Raw genomic sequence first — 17,760 nt, 5'->3', positions numbered from 1 at the left:
TTGGCTTAAGTAAACATTAGCATGGCCAAACATGTCATGAAACATTGTGGCACTGGTTCAAGAGTTTGAAACCATTTATAATGTGAACTATTCAGGGATAAACTTAGTAACCAATGTATATATATAAAAAATGAATCTAGTGGTAGTCCTGGTACTTATTCATAACACTCTTAAGTGACTAGAAATTTCAAAAGAATCTAAAAGAATATTTATATAAGTTAGTAATATTTAGAAACGAGCTCAAATAGCAGCACATTTTAGTTATTAAAAAAAAGTTCTGTATTTTGAAACCTTAAAGATGAATTTATATTTACATGAACAGAAAGGGAGATGAGAGGGTAGCTTCTAGTTGAGAAAGTTCATTATTTCTTTTTATCCTAGTTATGTTGATGTTTTTACACCCACAGAATTGATATTATTCTGTTTTCCTAGATAACTCCTTGAGTTATCTGCTTTATCATATATTATTATATCTGCTTTGAGATTTATACTGAGTTGGATGATAATATGTTAATTGCCAGCTAATACGTTTTTTTCCTTTCAGTCTATTGATAATCACATTTTTGGATCTCCTTTTGATTGTTTTAAAATACATCTCCTCTTTTTGAAACTCACTACAATTGTGGATAGAGAAGAAAACTTTAAGGTAGAAATAACCCTGATATAAATCATATAAACCATGATAATACTCTAAGAAACTCAACACCATGATTTGATAATCTGTTATCTACTTGGGAAAGATGTACCCAGCTCCCCTGGGCTCTACCTTGCATGTCTTATTTTATACTAATAGATTTGCTTTTGACCCTTCATAAATACATGAAAACTATTAAATATTAACTCTATATTCTGATTCCCTACTGGTCCACAGTATCATGTTTGTTTCCTTGAAGAATATCAGTAAATCTATGTTTTCATTAAAATGACTCTCTAGTATCATTCTAGAGATTCTTAATTGTTCCCTTTCTTATGATGCTTAGATAACAGAAAAGGGAGAGGTGAGATGTAAGTTCCCATTCCAGTTTTGGAGAGTTTTCTGTAGAACAGGGATATTTCCACATATTGGCCCCAAATAAGTTTACCTAATAAGTTAAAAAAAATTAAAAATGACTTTGAAAGGGTTTAAACATTTCTGTAGATGTGTTTCCCCAAGTTATGTTGTGTAGAACAGAAATTCCACAAGGTTCATATTAATAAATATATATCATTCAATATATAATAAGGGGCTGTCTCATAAAATGAGTTTGGAAAATTCTAGGTTAAACAAACATAATAGTTTCTTTAATCAATGATTGAAGCATATTAATAGGCATTTTGAAGAGATGTGGTATATGCTCTCATTTGAATGCTTTTTTTATTAGACTTTTGAGTTCTGTGTTCTTCAGAATAGTTTAGGGAATGATATTCTAGACTACACTATCCTTTAACAGGAAGGAAGCTAAGGATTACGGAGATTGTATCAAAGATGACTAAGCTGGTTAGCTACATTGATGCATGGTGACTAATAATTGTCATCTTTAGCTTGTTTCAAAGGAAATTACTTCATTTTGAAATCTCCCAGCAGAATTCATTGCACAGTAATGTTGGAAAGCAGGGAAGTGGGGTACTTATGCTAAGCCTCACCTATAATAAATGGCAGTTTTCCATTGAATCTTTTCCCTTCTTCAAGCCTAGCAAACCATTTCTTCACACCCAGGAGAAACTTACTCAAAAAAGCTATAGACAAAAAAAGCTTAGGTAATAAGTGCATATTATAATTGTTTTTCTACTTGATCAAAATCATGCCCTTCACTAGCTAATAATACATTGTAAAGAAGGGACATGATTCTTGTCCTAGTTCCTCACCCTGGGAGAGTGTTCATTATTGTATATTCATTAGTACTAAATTCAATAGCAGGAAAGCAATTATAAGGTCCCTGAAGTGTAGTTTATTAATTTCTGCTGGCAGTTAGGCCTGATAATTTTTCTTTGTATTTTTTTTCCTCAGTTATAACAGGAAATTTTGGTTTTGTATAAAACACATCACGTAGAGAAAATTGTTGGATGCTTAGTAAAAATGACAACTCAGGGAGGTGTTTGCATTTTTTTTCCCCCTTGGTCAACTGTGTAAGAATGTGAGAACATCTAATTTAACAGATTATAGTTTGGAGAAGCAAACTGTTTCTCCCACCCCTCTTTCCCTTCCTAACTGATTGATATATTACTTTCTTAGACATCAAAGTAACGAAACTGACTTAGGCATTGGTGCCTGGTAAACATGCACAGATGTATTAAAATGATGCATTAAGTAGTCAAATGCATGTGAATTGAATAATTCAAAGTCTTCATTACACACATAAATAGTAGAAGCTTCAAAGAAATTTATATTAGTAGTTATTGTTTCTCACCTAATATCTTGTTAAAGCATCTCTGCTTGAATTAGAAGGGAAAGAAAACCATCTTAACTTTCAGACTTACGGCATACTTTTTCCGTTAAAGTGTTAGAAATTTGAGTTTTAGGCATGAGAAGTATACTTGTGTTAAGTAGGATTGTGTCCTTTATCTCTCATTCTGAGTTGGAATATTTTATGAATGCCCACTCAAGTGTCTGACACTGTGTAGTATAGACTTTTAAAAATAGATTATTTACCCCCCCCAAAATACATATACACATATATACATATACATACATATGTATTTTTTCACTTAAGAGCAATGTGTTAATATATTTTAAGTTTGCATTTAGGCATTTACTTAACATAAAGTCAATTTGTAAGGCTAGTTTGATAAATAGTAAAGAAAAAATGCTGAAGGTATAGTGAACATCTTTATTTATTTATTTATAAAAAGAAATGGATCCTTCACATACACCCCCCTCTTTTTTAAAAAAAAAAAAATTTCTGTTAGTTATAGATGTTCCCAATATCTTTATTTAGGTTTATGTGGTGCTGAGGATCAAATCAAGGGCCTTGCATGTGCTAGGCGAGTACTTTACTACTGAGCCACCACCCCAGCCCCAAATTAGTTTTATTTTACCTAGCTTTAGCATCCAGCATTTTGGCAGAGATGTAAAAAAAGTCTAGTTCACTCATATGAATGTTTTTTTTTAAATTGCTTTATAGTCTTAGTGTATTCATCTGGACAGATTCAGAAGATTTCAAAAGAATAGTAATTTTTGCTTCAAATTTTCATCACTGACATCTAAGCAGTACTTGTATTCCTTATTTATTATAAATATAGAGAATTATCTCTGATGGTTATTACCATTTGCATGCTTGAATATTGCTGCCATATTTGTTGTGAACCTTTATGTGTCTAATGAGGAAAGTGTATGTGAGCATAAAAATTTATATGCTATTTTATAGGACTTTCATAGAAATAGCCATCAGATTTAGAACATTGTCATTCTCCACCCCACAACCTTTAGTGACCCTTTATCTCCTATATTTTGGGCTTCAGACTTCCTATAATTCTCTGTGAGGAGTGCTTGTGATTCAGCCTTTGACTGTCTTTCTCACTTTTTTCTTCAATATCTCATGGCCTGTGTTCTGATTAGTCTGCTGGTCATCTTCTAGATTGATGTCCATTTTAACATTCACAGCTTTGCTGATGTTCTCGCTCTTCTCTCCTTTCTATGTTGAAATTCAGATCTTCATTCAAAGCCTAACACAATGCAGAGTTTTGTACTGATTTCTAAATAATATTCCATCTTTTGTATTCCCATAGATATTTAACTTTTTTTGAGGCATTTATAGTTTATAATTTTACTAAAGTTATTTGCATGTTCTTTTGTTTTCATGTAGGGGTGGTAATGTTTTGAGAAGCAGGGTTGGAATGATACTCATCACTCTCTTTCTCACAGTGCCTTTATAATTTATAGTTTTATAGATTACTGTGACCTTCCCCACATACTTAATGAATTGTCAGCTTAGATGAAGGGCCCACAAATGTATATTTTAAAAATTCTGTTGTACAACCAGCTTTAGGCAGTACTGTTTGAATATCTTGAAATTAGATTAGACTAACTTTCAATTAGAAAATAAAATCCTGTTTTACTCATTATATTATATGCCACTGCCATTGAGCAATCGTCTATGGTATTTGGATAGCATGAGTCTAATGCCAGGAAGTGTGGGAGCCATGGACAAAGACCATAAAAGCTTGGTAGTAGGATATTGAACTTCATTATATAGAGATAGTTCATTCCCTGGTAGTGTTTATTTTCATTCCCTCTTGTCTTTGCAGGATATAGCTCGCCTTTTGCAAGAAAAGGAGTTGCAAGAAGAGAAAAAGCGAAAGAAACACATTCCAGAGTTTTCTGGAGCCAGTGCTTATGGAGATAGTTACTTTTATGAAGATGGAGGTAACCATCCCTGTATTATGACCTACTCTATTCTTAGACATAACTGCAAGACACTCTTTGGATTCTATCCATAAAGTGATCTTAGGGACCTGGGGATATTTCTCTTATCCCTAATATTGAGTACATTTAGATTTGTGGTGGGATTCTATTTATAAGGTAATGAATTCATCTGTTCCATAGTTGGATAATAAGAGCCATTTTTATGACTTTTAAAACTTGGATAAGGCTTTGTAAGATTTGGCATGTATTCTCCCATGCTGCAGTCTCTTGGAGTGATGTATTATCTTCTAAGTACATAAAATAGAGTGCGGAAAATGATGGATGAGTCTTTGCATTTAAATTTTCTCAAAGAAGTCTGGACATTGCTGTTTTAATTTGCAAAATGGTGTGAATAAAGAAGGCACACCATGCATCAGTTTCTGGGTAACAAAACTTTTTTTTTTCTCCATGCTTTCTCACCTTTTAAACCTAGGCCAGTGATTTATCCTGCTGATGACAGACAATACTAAATTTTGAGATGCATTGTTTATTTTTATTTATATATTTTTTTTTGCTTTCTTTGCTCTTTGATTACCATATATGTATAAGGGAATAGAGTTCTACTACAGTCTTGCTTCTCTCTGGTGTTTGCTTTGCAGTGTGGTGGTGGTGATGGTGTGGTGGTGGTAGCTGTGGTTGTGGTGACTCTTTATCTTAAATATGTGTTGGGAAATGAGTATTTGCTAGTAAGTTCAGCCCTTTTCAAAGATTTGTCTAAGGAATGACATCTCACGTGGTTTCAAGAGTCACTATTGAACATAAGCTTGAAGACCATACCTTGGTTCATGAGTAAAATAAAACCCAAAGACAACTTCTAGATAGTAAAAATTTTAAGGTCAGTGATCCAAAAGGACCTTGCAAAACCAGTTATCAACTTTGATGTGTTTGTCTTTGATGAGTAGAATGGAGGCAACACATATGTAGATGATATGATTATTATAGTTTGAGTATAATCTTGAGCAGTCATTTTTGGGGGGGTGGTGCGGATAACAAGGATTGAACTCAGGGGCACTTAACCACTGGGCCATATCTCCAGCCCTATATTGTATTTTATTTAGAGACAGGATATATTGAGTTGTTTAATGTCTTGCCATTGCTGAGGCTGGTTTTGAACTCTTGATCCTCCTATCTCAGCCTCCTGGGCTGCTGGGATTACAGGTTTGCACACTGGGCAAGCGGTCACATGTTTTGTACTCAGTTTACTATGATCAGTAGGATCAGCTCTGTGGCCTATTTTTATAAGCAGGTTGATTCTGTTTGTTGCTTGATTCTTTTTTCATAAGTGAAATGCTCAGATCTTTTTTTGATAACCATCTTTTTTATGCTAGGTTTTTTTTTTCTGATGAAATGATATATTACATCATTTAAAAAGAAAGAAAAGTTATTACTACATTTGCTATACTGGAGACCAGAAGGTAAAGTTATTCTTCAGCTGTAATTCAAATCTCAGAAATATTATCTTGTATTTTTTTTTTGTTTTTAATTTTTAATTCTGCTCTGGAGGCATGCTCACTATAAATAAAACTATTTTAAAATTTAAATCCAAACACATTAGGATGGCAAATAATTAGGAATACTAAAATATTTTTGTTTGTTTTGTTTTTGAGAAGGGTTCTTATGTTGCCCAGGATGGCTTGGAACTCAGGATCCACTTCCCAGGTAGCTGGAATTACAGGCATGTGCCAACATGCCCGGCTGATCTAAAGTAGTAATTTTAACATCTATGCTAACTTGAGTTGAAACTCAGACCTATTTGTTTTGACTAGACTACTCTCATTCTGATTCATCTCTAGTTAGGAGACTGTTAAGAATTGAATGGTTTCTCAGACACGTAAAATACACCTTATAAAAACAATCTATATTTTAATTATTTTTGTAAATTTGTAGAGATTGGCTTGTTTTTAAAAAATTTGTCCTAATTAGTTATACATGATAGCAGAATATATTTTGACTCATCGTACACATATGGAACACAATATATGCTTGTTTTGAGGGAGTTGAGTGTGTATTGAAGAATAGGAAGTGGTGACCTGAGCAAGTATGTGTAGATACTAGAATTTCTCTTGCCTCAGCTGTGGTGGTGTTGAGAGATTACATGTTGGTAAACATGTGATCCTTTATATGCCTTTAGTTAGGCCAAGTTGAATTCCACAGAGACCATATTATAATTTGGCTTATATTTACAAAGCAGTTTTTTGTTGTTTGCAGTAATCCTTTCCCAACACATCTGGGATAATCCTTAATTGTACTTCTTTTGATTTTAGTTTGAGTTTTGCCTTACTTGCATAATCACAGTATAACATTACAGAAATGGTTGTCCTTTCAGCTTTTGTTTTACATAAAATTTAACAATTTAATCTTTTAAAAATGATTATATATAGATTTTCTAAAAATTTGAAATTATCCAGAATGTTTTCAAATTATGTCACTTGTGAAATGGTTTATTTTATTCACTTGTGAGTCCATGTTTTTCTTTCAAAGCCACATACCCTGTATTACACTCATATGTGTGATTATTTTTAAAGTCATAAGACTATGATTCAAGTCTTGTCCCTTCTTTAGAGCAACTGTAATTGTAAAAAAGATCTCTACCGCAATATCTTTAAGCCTTGTTTTCTGATCTGTAAAATAGGATTTTAAAAACATGTCCTTCACATGCATGTTGAAAAAATCAAGTAATGTAATTTTGGTGAAGAACTTGTGAACTCTAAAGTACTATTTCTATACATTCATGAATATTGTTATGTGTATATAATGTAGCATTTACCTAAAATATTTTATTTTGAATGATAAACATGGAAGTGTGGGTATGGGTGTGGGTGTGTATGCAATAAGGAGGTTATTTATATTTGCCAAATAACCTAGTCTCAAAAAGTGTCTAATTCTCAGTCCTCAGCTGGAAGGGGTTTTGAAGGACTGAAACAGATATTCCACCTCTGTCTCTTTTCCCCTCAAATTTATAGATATCACAATAGGTAAACTAGAGAAATTTTTTTCCAGTCATTTCTGAAAATATAGAGAGGACTCTGTAATAATTATTTCAACAGATGTTCTTAGAATAAATCTACTATTGTTTTACTGTTCAACAGGAATTTTAAAAAAACACAGCCTCACAAATTCATATCAAAACCAAAACTTTTCTGTTTCCTTTGATCTTAAAAGTAGACTCATTCATGTTACTTGTGGGCATATTGGTATCAACACTATAAACCATTGTTTTTTGAATGTGGTTGTCATTTAATAGCTGGTCATATCACATTATTGCACAAGCCAAATGATTCTTGCTCAGTTATAAAATAGACTTAAAATAATATTTTGATTAAAGGAGTATATTTTTTATTTATCATAGAGTAGTTATTTCATTTCACTTTTTATTTTTATGTCAAATATAAATTTAACCATAAGTTGTAGAGTTAAATACTTGTACAGGTTGTTTTGATTATATGTTTTAATACAGATTTATCTTTAAGATTTCCTTTTCTTCTGGAAAATGTAAGATGAGACTGAGATTTTTGGATGGAAGCTGTGACACCCCTTTACACTCTTCCTATATCAGATTAACAGTATCAAAGCAACCAAACAGTAAAAACACTAAAAACTAAGAAAACATAGTTCTTTATTTTCTCTACATCCCATCAAATGGTGATAGCTTTGTTATATGCAGTTCAGCAAATGATTAATTCCAAAAGGGAATGTATCTTAGCTAAATTAGCAATTTTCTTTGGAATTAGTATTTCTTTATTTTATCCCCCAAATGTATTTAAAATTTTAAAAACATTAAAATCAGTACATTCCTGCAAAGTGAATATTAATTTGCTTCTTTTTTTTTCAGTGTGCTTGAATGAGACAAAAGCACCCATGCATGTGCTCTTTTGAATTTTGTATTAAATTTTGAGATTTATATATTTATTTATAAATTGTATCAAAAATTTTTGGAAATATATTTAGGAAGTGACCCATTTTTATGTATTCCATTTTGGCATCCCCTTTTAAGATTTTTTTATCTGCCAAGATTCACTAAAATTGAGAACAGAATTATTAAAAGATAAAACATGGTTATTTATTCACCTGAAATTCTCCTCTTAACCTTTTCCACACTGAACTGTGATAAAGGGCTGTTTTTTGAAGTATCTGGGAATGTTTGCTTTGGCCACAAAAGGGAAGTGGGTATAGGAATACCAAGATCTTTCTCAAAACTAAGCAGAAACTAGCAACATTCTGATATAATTTTATTGCCATTTCCCCTAAGAATAGTTGAAAGCCTATGACTGAAATCACAAATCTTAATTTTTTTTTCTGTTTTATAAGACTTTTGAGTCCCTACTTCTCCCCCCAATACTAGTACCAAAACAGTTTTATACAGGACGCTTTAATGTTCAACAGCTATATTTTTTGTTATTGGCAAATATGAAAGTACTCCATAAATTCTGCCTAATCAAGATCAAATTCTTCTTTTAGATTTCACTTAATTTTAGTTTTTCACCTTTCTGACTATATACCCAGAATCCTTTTTGTATACATGGAACATTTTAGTAAATACTTATTCTCTCTGCTCAGTTTTTTAAGCAGTTTTCTCCATTTTAAAAATATTAAACTTGGGCCCTGACTTCCTCTATGTAGTTAGTTCATACTCTCATTAAGTTAATTTGCATTTTTATTTTTCATATCCCTATACCTCCACTCAGACCAGCCAAGGTCAAGGAGGGCCAGGGAATTGGGTTCTGGATACTCCAGGTCTTGTAGACTACAGAATGATGGAAAGACTGTGAAGCAGAAGAAAGAGAAACCAAGACATCCACTAGAGAACTTAGAAGAGTTGGAAAAACATTGTTCACCAGAGAGATCCCTGTCTTCCTCCAGCTGGGGCAAAGTGAGAGATGATGCCCAAATTACCAGCGAGCAGCATGAAAGAAAAAAGCCTAGTCAGGAGAAGCTCCGAAGACCTCCACTTCCTAAGATCAATGGTGATGTGTTTCTGAGCACTCAGTGTGATGACTGGAAGCCTAATGGTAGCCATGGAACTTGTAATTGGGGAAAACAGTCCCAACACCAAGATCGACTTTCACCAAAGTCCTCACAGAAAGCAGGGCTTCACTGCAAGGAAGCTGTATATGGGAGGGACCATGGGCAAGGTGAGCACAGAGAAAGGAGACACAGGCACAGGACTCCTCCCTTCTCAGAGAGTGAGGAGCAGCACCATCACCATGACACAGGTAATAAAGGACCACCCCATTGGAAGTCCTGGTATCATGTATATACATACAAACCAATGCTTTAGTAAGCATGTTAAGCAAACCTCATTCCTTTCTGCTTTGTACTCATGTCCTTAAAAAAATCCTGGATCCAAATGTCCATAAAGGTATTTACTCGATCTTAGGTCTGTAGGAAGAAGGAAAATATCTGTTACTTTTCCCCTTCTATAAGAATACACTGATTTCCTTGGAAGATTTTTCCAGATCTAGGTTACAATTGGAGGTACCCATCCCAAATGTACTTCTTCATTTACCAAGACCATAAACAACAGAAATTTCAATACTCACTGAAAACTCCTGAACTTCTCGTTTACTTTAGCGAACCCAGAAGATATGGTGATATTTCCTTAATAGTATTACCTGCCAATAGGACTGTAAATACTTTATTTTCTAGACCTCATCTTTCTCATCTGTAAAATGAAGAGTTGTATAGGCAGTCTTTTAATATAGGGTTTTCAAATTGTCATATTCAGCTGGACTGTTTCCTAAAAATGCAAATTTCTGAGTCAGTTTGGGCATGTTTTATACCTGAAGGTAATTATGAATGTAGAGTTTAAAAATTATTGTGTTGAGTTACATTTTGTGCTCTTTCTCCAATTCTAACTCTTCACTTGGTGTTCTAAAGTGCCATCACAAGTTCTTGGTGCCTGAATAGAAATTAGGTGAATGTTAGAGGTAAGTGTCAATGTTTTAGAACACCTCAGGCTTAACTCTGCAGTCCATTATTGACATAGTAATGACTCTCTGATGTTTTCCATGTGCCTACAGCACTATTATAGCACTCTACTCTCTTGTATTTTAATTGATCATATTCATCATCATTGTTTCTTTTAGCTCATATTGAAATTTTACAGAGACAGAAGGATTGCTGGGCAAGAGGTACCAAGAAGGAGCCTGTTGTCCAGTCACACTCTTCTTGGTTGGGGAACTGGTTTCTAGGTTACAGATTCAGGGTGATTCAGTTGATTTTTCCTATTATATTATCTCTAATTAAAGGACTTGGTTATAAGAAATATTAAAATTTACTTTAGCAAGCCATACTGAAAATCTACCAAAAATATTCTTGCCTTGGCCTTTGTGCTTAGATTTGAGCCTTGGAAAGTTATTAGTCAAGCCAAAAATATGGATATATAAACACACACTCCCAAATTATATAACAGGGAAACATGAACAAAGATCTATGGGGGCATAGAGAAGAGAGTAGGATCTATTTGGAGTAGGTTTAAAAAGAAGTTATATTTCTCGAAATTTAGAAAGAGTTCTAAAGGTGGGTGCGTGAGGGGGATGAATGGTGATTACCTTCTTCATTTCTGATTCTATGAATCTGACCTTATAAATGTGCTCTGAGGGATGGTTAGCCTTTGTGGCTTTAAGTTTTGTTCTAGGGTGTTGTAAATAGGTTTAAAAAGCATGAATCTAAACGCTGAATTACAATCTCCAGTATTGCAGTTGTGGAGGCAAAGGTTTGGTTTTATATTGCTAGTGTAGGATTTAAAAAAAAAAATGATGTGTTGAGGTATGTGTTATGATTACAATGCAAACTGCTTACTGTCTATCCTTGGATATTTACTTTGCCTTATAAATTTTACCTTCTCAGGCCCTGTCAGCATTTGCTTTTACAACCTTCCTGGAGTAGGCCAGAGGATTACTTTAAAATGTAATATCTAAGTACTGTTGGCTACACTGGCTGTTGAAGAAAACTCAATTTTTAAAGTTGTTACTATAAGCAAAAGTTTTATTTAACTTAATAATGAAGAAACTAGCAAGATGACAAAGCTAGTTCTAAGAGCATTTTCAAAACAACACTTATAGATTTGGTTGAAAAAGGAATGCAAAATAAAATTGCTAAATTAAATATATGACTAGTTTACTTTTTGTAGGACAATGACCATGCCTAACCTTTCAGAGTAGCTTCTCTATTGCACTGTGTATCTGTTTCAGCTTATCATTGCTTTGATTTTTTTTTCCCCTTGAAGTTAGTTTTTAACTTCTCTGGGCCATGGAATATTTTGCACTTTCTTTTACAAATTATTAATTAAATATACTATGGCATTTCCCAGGTGTCATATGGCTTATTTATAAAATATTCTTGCATGATATCACAGACTCTTCCAGTGATCATTTAATTTTATCTAAAGCTTGAAATAAATGTATTTTGAATAGCAGTACTAATTTAAGCAATGTTATTTTATCAGAATTTATTTAAGAGGATGCTTCATTTATTTCATTTTGGGAAGTTCTTGTGTTCTCAAACTAGAGAAATGATAAACAAAAATACAAGGAACAATTAGATTAATATGTGGAACTGTTGGAAATCTGGCTCACCTAGTTGAAAATAGTTTTTCTGATTCTATTTAAGCTGTTAAAATTAAGGCAACTCTTCCTTTAATCTCCTTTAATTAACTATATTTAAAAATTTTTTTAAGCATTACTGTTTTCTGTAATGACAGCCTTCCACTGAAGTACTCAGTGTTTCTTCTTGTACTTAGAAAAACTCACATCGCATCAGGAACAGAAAATCTTATAATGACTAGGCAGTCCTGCTAGTCTAGAAATCTAGTATACTAGACTGTGGGATTTTCTATCTAATGAGACTTGTAAATGTGAGTGGTACGGCAAAAGTTTAAATGAACTGTTTCCCCTCTAACTTGAATTTGAGACTGAGAGTTATTACCTCAAATTCTAACTCTTATGAATAATTAAAGTTATCATTCTCTTTTTAACTGTAAGTAGTAATGTTATCATTTTGTCAGACCAATTAAGACTTTTCATTTGGCTACATTTTCTCAGTTAATTCTGTTGTGTAGAGTAGAAGGCATAATAGTGGAGAAAGTTTGCTGTCTTGAAATCTCAGTATGTCCTACTTATCACTTCACTATATAGCAAAACTGGAGAAACTATGTGTATTGTATCACCTTCAATAAGGCTTTGGACTGCTTATTAAGCTATCATTTTTCTAGAGACTGGAGTATGGTATGGCAGCCTATCTTTTCTGCTGACCTCACCCAATACGAAGTTCCCTGTCTAATTTATTTCACTTGAAATCTCCTTTTCTAGATATGACTAAGCTAACCATAATTCAGGGAGGGTTAAATTTAGGGAGGTTTACATTCTACTTATCTTCTTAGGAGCATGCCACTGTTTTCTTGCTGTCCTAAACCAATCAGAAATTTAGGTTCAGAACAGCCCTCTCTACTCCAGCCCCCTGTAAGATTTAGTAGCTCTAGGGATGATTTGAAATGGTCTATGTAAGTCTGGAGCTAAAATACTAGGTTTACTCTGCTTTCTCTGTGGTAAAGATAGAAGCATATGGGTCTGTAGCTTTTCAGTTTATCACAAGACTAGGCTGAAAACTCTACAAAAATGGGCTTCACAATATAACCTAAATTCTCTTCACTAAATTCTCCCTTTCCATATTTTCAGCAAGTAAATCTAGTGTGATAAGGCATTTTGATAATATATTAAACTAGCGGTTGCAATGTTAGTTGTAAATATGAATTATTTGGAAAGACTTAAACCTATCCAAGTCCACACTACACTAAAGTGGGGCAAATATTCCTTAAAAATTTCTTTAAATCACCCCTACCCAAGCGATTATAATATGTAGCCATAGTTGCCAAATGCTAGTATAAGAGAGGCAATTAGGAGTAAATTTTCTTTCCCCTTCTGTGCCTCAGTTACTAAAAGTTGATGTTCCAAGTGACTGATTTTATTCATTGCATTCAAAATTTATATTATTTCTGAATATACTACAGTTTACACTGTTGAGTGATTGCAGTTATAAATGGGTATGAAGAGAAATAGTCACAATTTTGAAATAGCTCTCAAAACTCGTCTTAGATAACATTTTAAAGTTAAAAAAAAAAAAAAAAAACTCACCAGTCCGCCATGTTGCTTTTTCCCCAGAGGAATAGAACTCTGAGGTCACTGCTCTGTGATCTTTCTCTTATGTCTTCCTAAAATTTAATAATGACATTAAAGGATGGATGAAAGCTGTAGTAAAGATCTGAAGAAATGGGTTTGTTTATCATCAGAGCAGAAACCATGGCAGGGCTATTGATTGGCTAACAGGTATTTTCACATAATTTGCAGGTGATGCTATTTCTGTTCCCTTTGCAGTAAGATATGCCATCTGAGGTAACTAGGAGTCTCTCTCACCTCCTCTAGTCTTGTCAGCTTAGTCTCTTTAATGACGCTGTTACCTCCTTTTTAAATAAATTCTTTTAATTTTCCTTGACTTTTTCTTTTTCTACTTTCTATTTTGTGAAGGCCTCACTTGTAATTTCTTGTGCAATATTCTGCTGTTAATGGGACTGTGTGAAAGGGAGTTTTTATTTGGCAGGTTTGGGGGTGGGTAACTATTAAAATGGATGATCAGCAGCACTGTACTTGCATACCTAGGGAAAAATATATTTCAAATGCACCCCACACTGAATTTGGGCATGGAGGCAATATTTTCAATGCTAGATACATAAAGGAAAACTGCTTTTTCTTAAATTTCACAACTTTTCAGGAAACAACCACAGTTGCCTTATTGCAGTGAGTTTTTTCCAGGAACGAAGCCACGGGTAGTGAAAGATGCTGTCTGCCCTCCTGTATCACGAGTCACCCACAGGGATCAGGAATGGTATGATGCTGAAATTGCCAGAAAACTGCAAGAAGAAGAACTTTTGGTGAGCATATTTTAAGGCAAAAGTTCAGGTGAATCAGTAGTTTTTTTTTTGTGAATTGAATAAACATTATTATTATATAATGGGCATTATAGTCTTCCATCAGTTAAGAAACTGAAATCTGTTTTTTTAAATCTTTTTGATATGTGGAAAACAAAAATGGGAGTACAATATCTCCCCTTATCTGCAGTTCACTTTCTGTAATTTCAGTTACCCATATAGTTAAATGTAGTCAAAAATGTTAAATGGAACATTTCAGAAAGAAACAATTCACAACTTTGGTATATTTTAATATACATAATATATTATTATTATAATAATTATACTCATGATTGTTAATTTCTTATTGTGCCTAAATTTAAATTAAATTTAATCATAGGTATGTATGAACAGGAAAAAAAAACAACAACAACTATATATGGGGTTTGGTGCTTTTTGCTGTTTCAAGCATCTACTGAGGGTTTTGGAACATATCCCAAGTGGATAGGGGGAGGTGTTACATCCAGGTTCATTTACTAAGTACTGACAACAGATCTCCAAGTCCCTATCTCGGCATTATGAAGTTTCTAGCAATTCTCTTAAGAACCTGCTGAAGGATTTGATCAAAAGAATTGCTGCCTGACACACCAACTGCTGATCAGCTTCAGAGGTGTTAATCACAACTAGTTTCAAATACCAGTGTATTTTGTATAAGATTTTTTAAGTGGGCAACATGAATGTCTTAATTTTTTTTTTTCGTGTTTCTTTTACATCAAAGGCTACCCAGGTGGACCTGCGAGCAGCTCAAGTAGCCCAGGATGAGGTATACTTGTGTTAATGAATTTAACAATATTTTTTGGAAATATCCCGGTAATCTACCTGCAACTTTGTAGTTTATGATATTGACTGGATCTTGTTTAGGAAATTGCTCGACTTCTAATGGCAGAAGAAAAGAAAGCTTATAAGAAAGCCAAAGAGCGGGAGAAGTCATCTTTGGACAAAAGAAAGCATGACTCTGAGTGGAAGGTATGGTGTGGTTGTGTGTGGTTGTGTGTGTGTATGTGTGTGTGTTTTAATTTTTTAATAGAAATAAGATAAGAAATGGGAAGGGAACTCTGCTTTTAGAATAAGCTCTGCAAATATATTTAGGATATTACATATGTGAATCTAATGTGTAAAAGTTGTTTCACTGTGACAGGTCATGGAGTTCTTGAAAATAATTATTTAAAAAGATAACTGCAAAGATTGAAAAAGCTTAGTCTATTCATTTTAAGACCTAAGATGCATGTGTTTCTGGTTACGAATGATCTTTGTTTGCATATACTTACAGTATAGGAGAATAGAGCATTTTCACATGCTTTCAGAATTTTCATGGTAATCTGCTCTGTCTACTTTCCTTTTATACTTGTGTTATTCTTTATCCCTACCATGTACTTGTTTCTCTTTTCATTGACACAACTTCTATGGAAGACTGACAGATACATACCTATCACTAGCAAATTATTGCATATGTCACAGTGGAAGAACTCTTTAGCACTAGCTTGGACTGTTTTCTTTCCCTTCATTAATTTAAAATAGTTGACAAAACAAGCAGTGACTGCAGTTCTTTCTGCTGTAATCTGATTATTGTATGTGGTGGTTACAAGTTCAGTTTTACAGACTTTACTCATCAGTGACTGTTTGCAAAGCACCACACTGGACCCACATGGGGATAAAGAAGATCTTTCCTAAATGATCTTATGTAATGCAAAAAGGAAAACAAAGATTAGATAGCTAACAAATACAAGACCCAGTAGGATGGAATAAAAGCAGAGGAGCAGTACAAGAATACACACCATAAAGACTTTTTAGGGAGAGAGTTTGCACCAGTCCTGGAAGCATGCAACTTAGGATGTGTGTTCATGATACAGTTGATCTTTAGCACTGTTCTCTTTCAGAGTCTCTCTTGGGCTCTGGTTTCGCCTCACATTTTTGGTAATGATTGTGAGGCAGAAGAAGACATAGAAACCAAGACTGATAATATTGCTCTATCATTTTCTCTTCCTCGATTATCCAAGAGTCAGACTTAAATCAAATGAAAGGATTATTTCCATACTAATTATGTATAGTTAACTCCCTGCCTTATCCTTTTAGTAATTCAAACATTTTTTTAACATTTTATTTTTAATCAAGAATACCCAAATGCTTCTGCTATATAATATAAGCCACAGTTATTCAAATTCTTTGTTAACTAGAAAAGGGTAGGTGTATTATAAATTATAAACTGGGAAAGTCAGAGGGTAATGGCCATATGTCTAGCAAGTACCATGATTTCTGTGATTTCTAGATTTATATCTGGTGCTGTAATAGTTCTTCTTTTGGGCAACTTAACTTGCATGTGCTTTACTTGCCTGGCTAGAAAATCATCAGCCAGGTATATAGAAGGAAGTTTGAGAGCTCAAACGTAGATTCTGTTGACTCTGGGTATCTTTAGTTCATATCAATAGTTATTCAGCTGTTAAATTAACAATCTATAGCCAAGCATGCCTGTGTGGGTGACTTTGTTTGTTTATTTGTATATTGCCCACTCATATAGCTCCATTAACCATCTTCGACCTGCCTTTGTGTGTGTATGTGTGTATATATCTGTGAGCATAGACATACATACATATAAATACATATATATGTATTTTTTAAAACCTCAGAGTGACTATATATAAAATAAGTTCGTGTTGCTTAACTAAATGTAAGTAACCTGAAATTACTAAAGGAGAACTTAAATGTTTTTTAAACCTCTTCCTTTGCTTGATCTTTTTTTGTGTATGTGTATATGTACATTTTGTTTATTTCTTTTTCTGTTCATAGTCAAAACCAGCTAAATCAACAAACCCAAAGTCAAAGGAGCATGATGAAGCTCACCACCGGTCTAAAAGTGACAGGCCTGCACGGTAAGATGACACCTGAAAAGGGGAGAGAGGAAATTGAATTTTGAGTAAGGAGATGTCAGTTGCCTGAAAAGACTATTCTTTGGAGAAGATATCGAAAACTGCAGGTTTGAGGTGCTGTCAAATCTTTTAGGGTTCTTAAACTTTTAAAATTTCTAGTCTTAAATTGGGTTACATATGTCAAATAAGTGATATTTTACCGAAACTGGGGTGTATAGGGAAAGGTGTGCTTTTTTGAAGGACCAATTCCATCTGTGTCTTCACTGAATTTATACCCTCAGCTATGGAGAGATGAGATTAACCATTTTCCTAAATAAAATCTCAGGTGTTAAATTTTTATTGGATTTCTTCCCTCCACACTAGTGTATGCATGACATTTAAAGATGCTGAAACTCATTCCTGCATTGAATCTCAATATCTTAGGCAAATACTTGAGTCATTGCAAACTCTAAATCCCGCCAGAGCAAATAGCTTTGGCTGTGGCATATGTACTTCCTGACTGACTTCTCTCAAACAGTCTTGAGTCCTACTTATAGGAAAAATACAATTCTTTC

The 17,760-nt window shown here is 33.7% G+C and overlaps 1 protein-coding gene across 4 annotated transcripts in view; it reads left to right on the top strand.

Moving 5' to 3' along the window:
* Window positions 1–17,760, top strand: part of CCDC50 (coiled-coil domain containing 50) — a 66,304-nt gene that overhangs the window by 35,272 nt on the left and 13,272 nt on the right. For 2 of the 4 annotated variants that reach the window (XM_081301382.1, XM_081301384.1), the window contains exons 5-10: window positions 545–646; window positions 4,225–4,342; window positions 14,188–14,306; window positions 15,061–15,105; window positions 15,204–15,308; window positions 17,127–17,209. In XM_081301382.1, coding sequence (XP_081157508.1) covers window positions 545–646; window positions 4,225–4,342; window positions 14,188–14,306; window positions 15,061–15,105; window positions 15,204–15,308; window positions 17,127–17,209 — 572 coding nt within the window. Of the gene's footprint in view, window positions 1–544; window positions 647–4,224; window positions 4,343–9,066; window positions 9,595–14,187; window positions 14,307–15,060; window positions 15,106–15,203; window positions 15,309–17,126; window positions 17,210–17,760 lie in introns of all 4 variants that reach the window. The other 2 variants (XM_081301385.1, XM_081301383.1) reach the window with 2 other exon arrangements.

The sequence above is a fragment of the Spermophilus citellus genome, assembly GCF_964194105.1.
Source record: "Spermophilus citellus genome assembly, chromosome: 7".
In the NCBI taxonomy this organism is placed as follows: Eukaryota; Metazoa; Chordata; class Mammalia; order Rodentia; family Sciuridae; genus Spermophilus; species Spermophilus citellus.
Note: the sequence above shows the minus strand (reverse complement) of the source record. Positions and strands in the feature narration are given on the sequence as shown.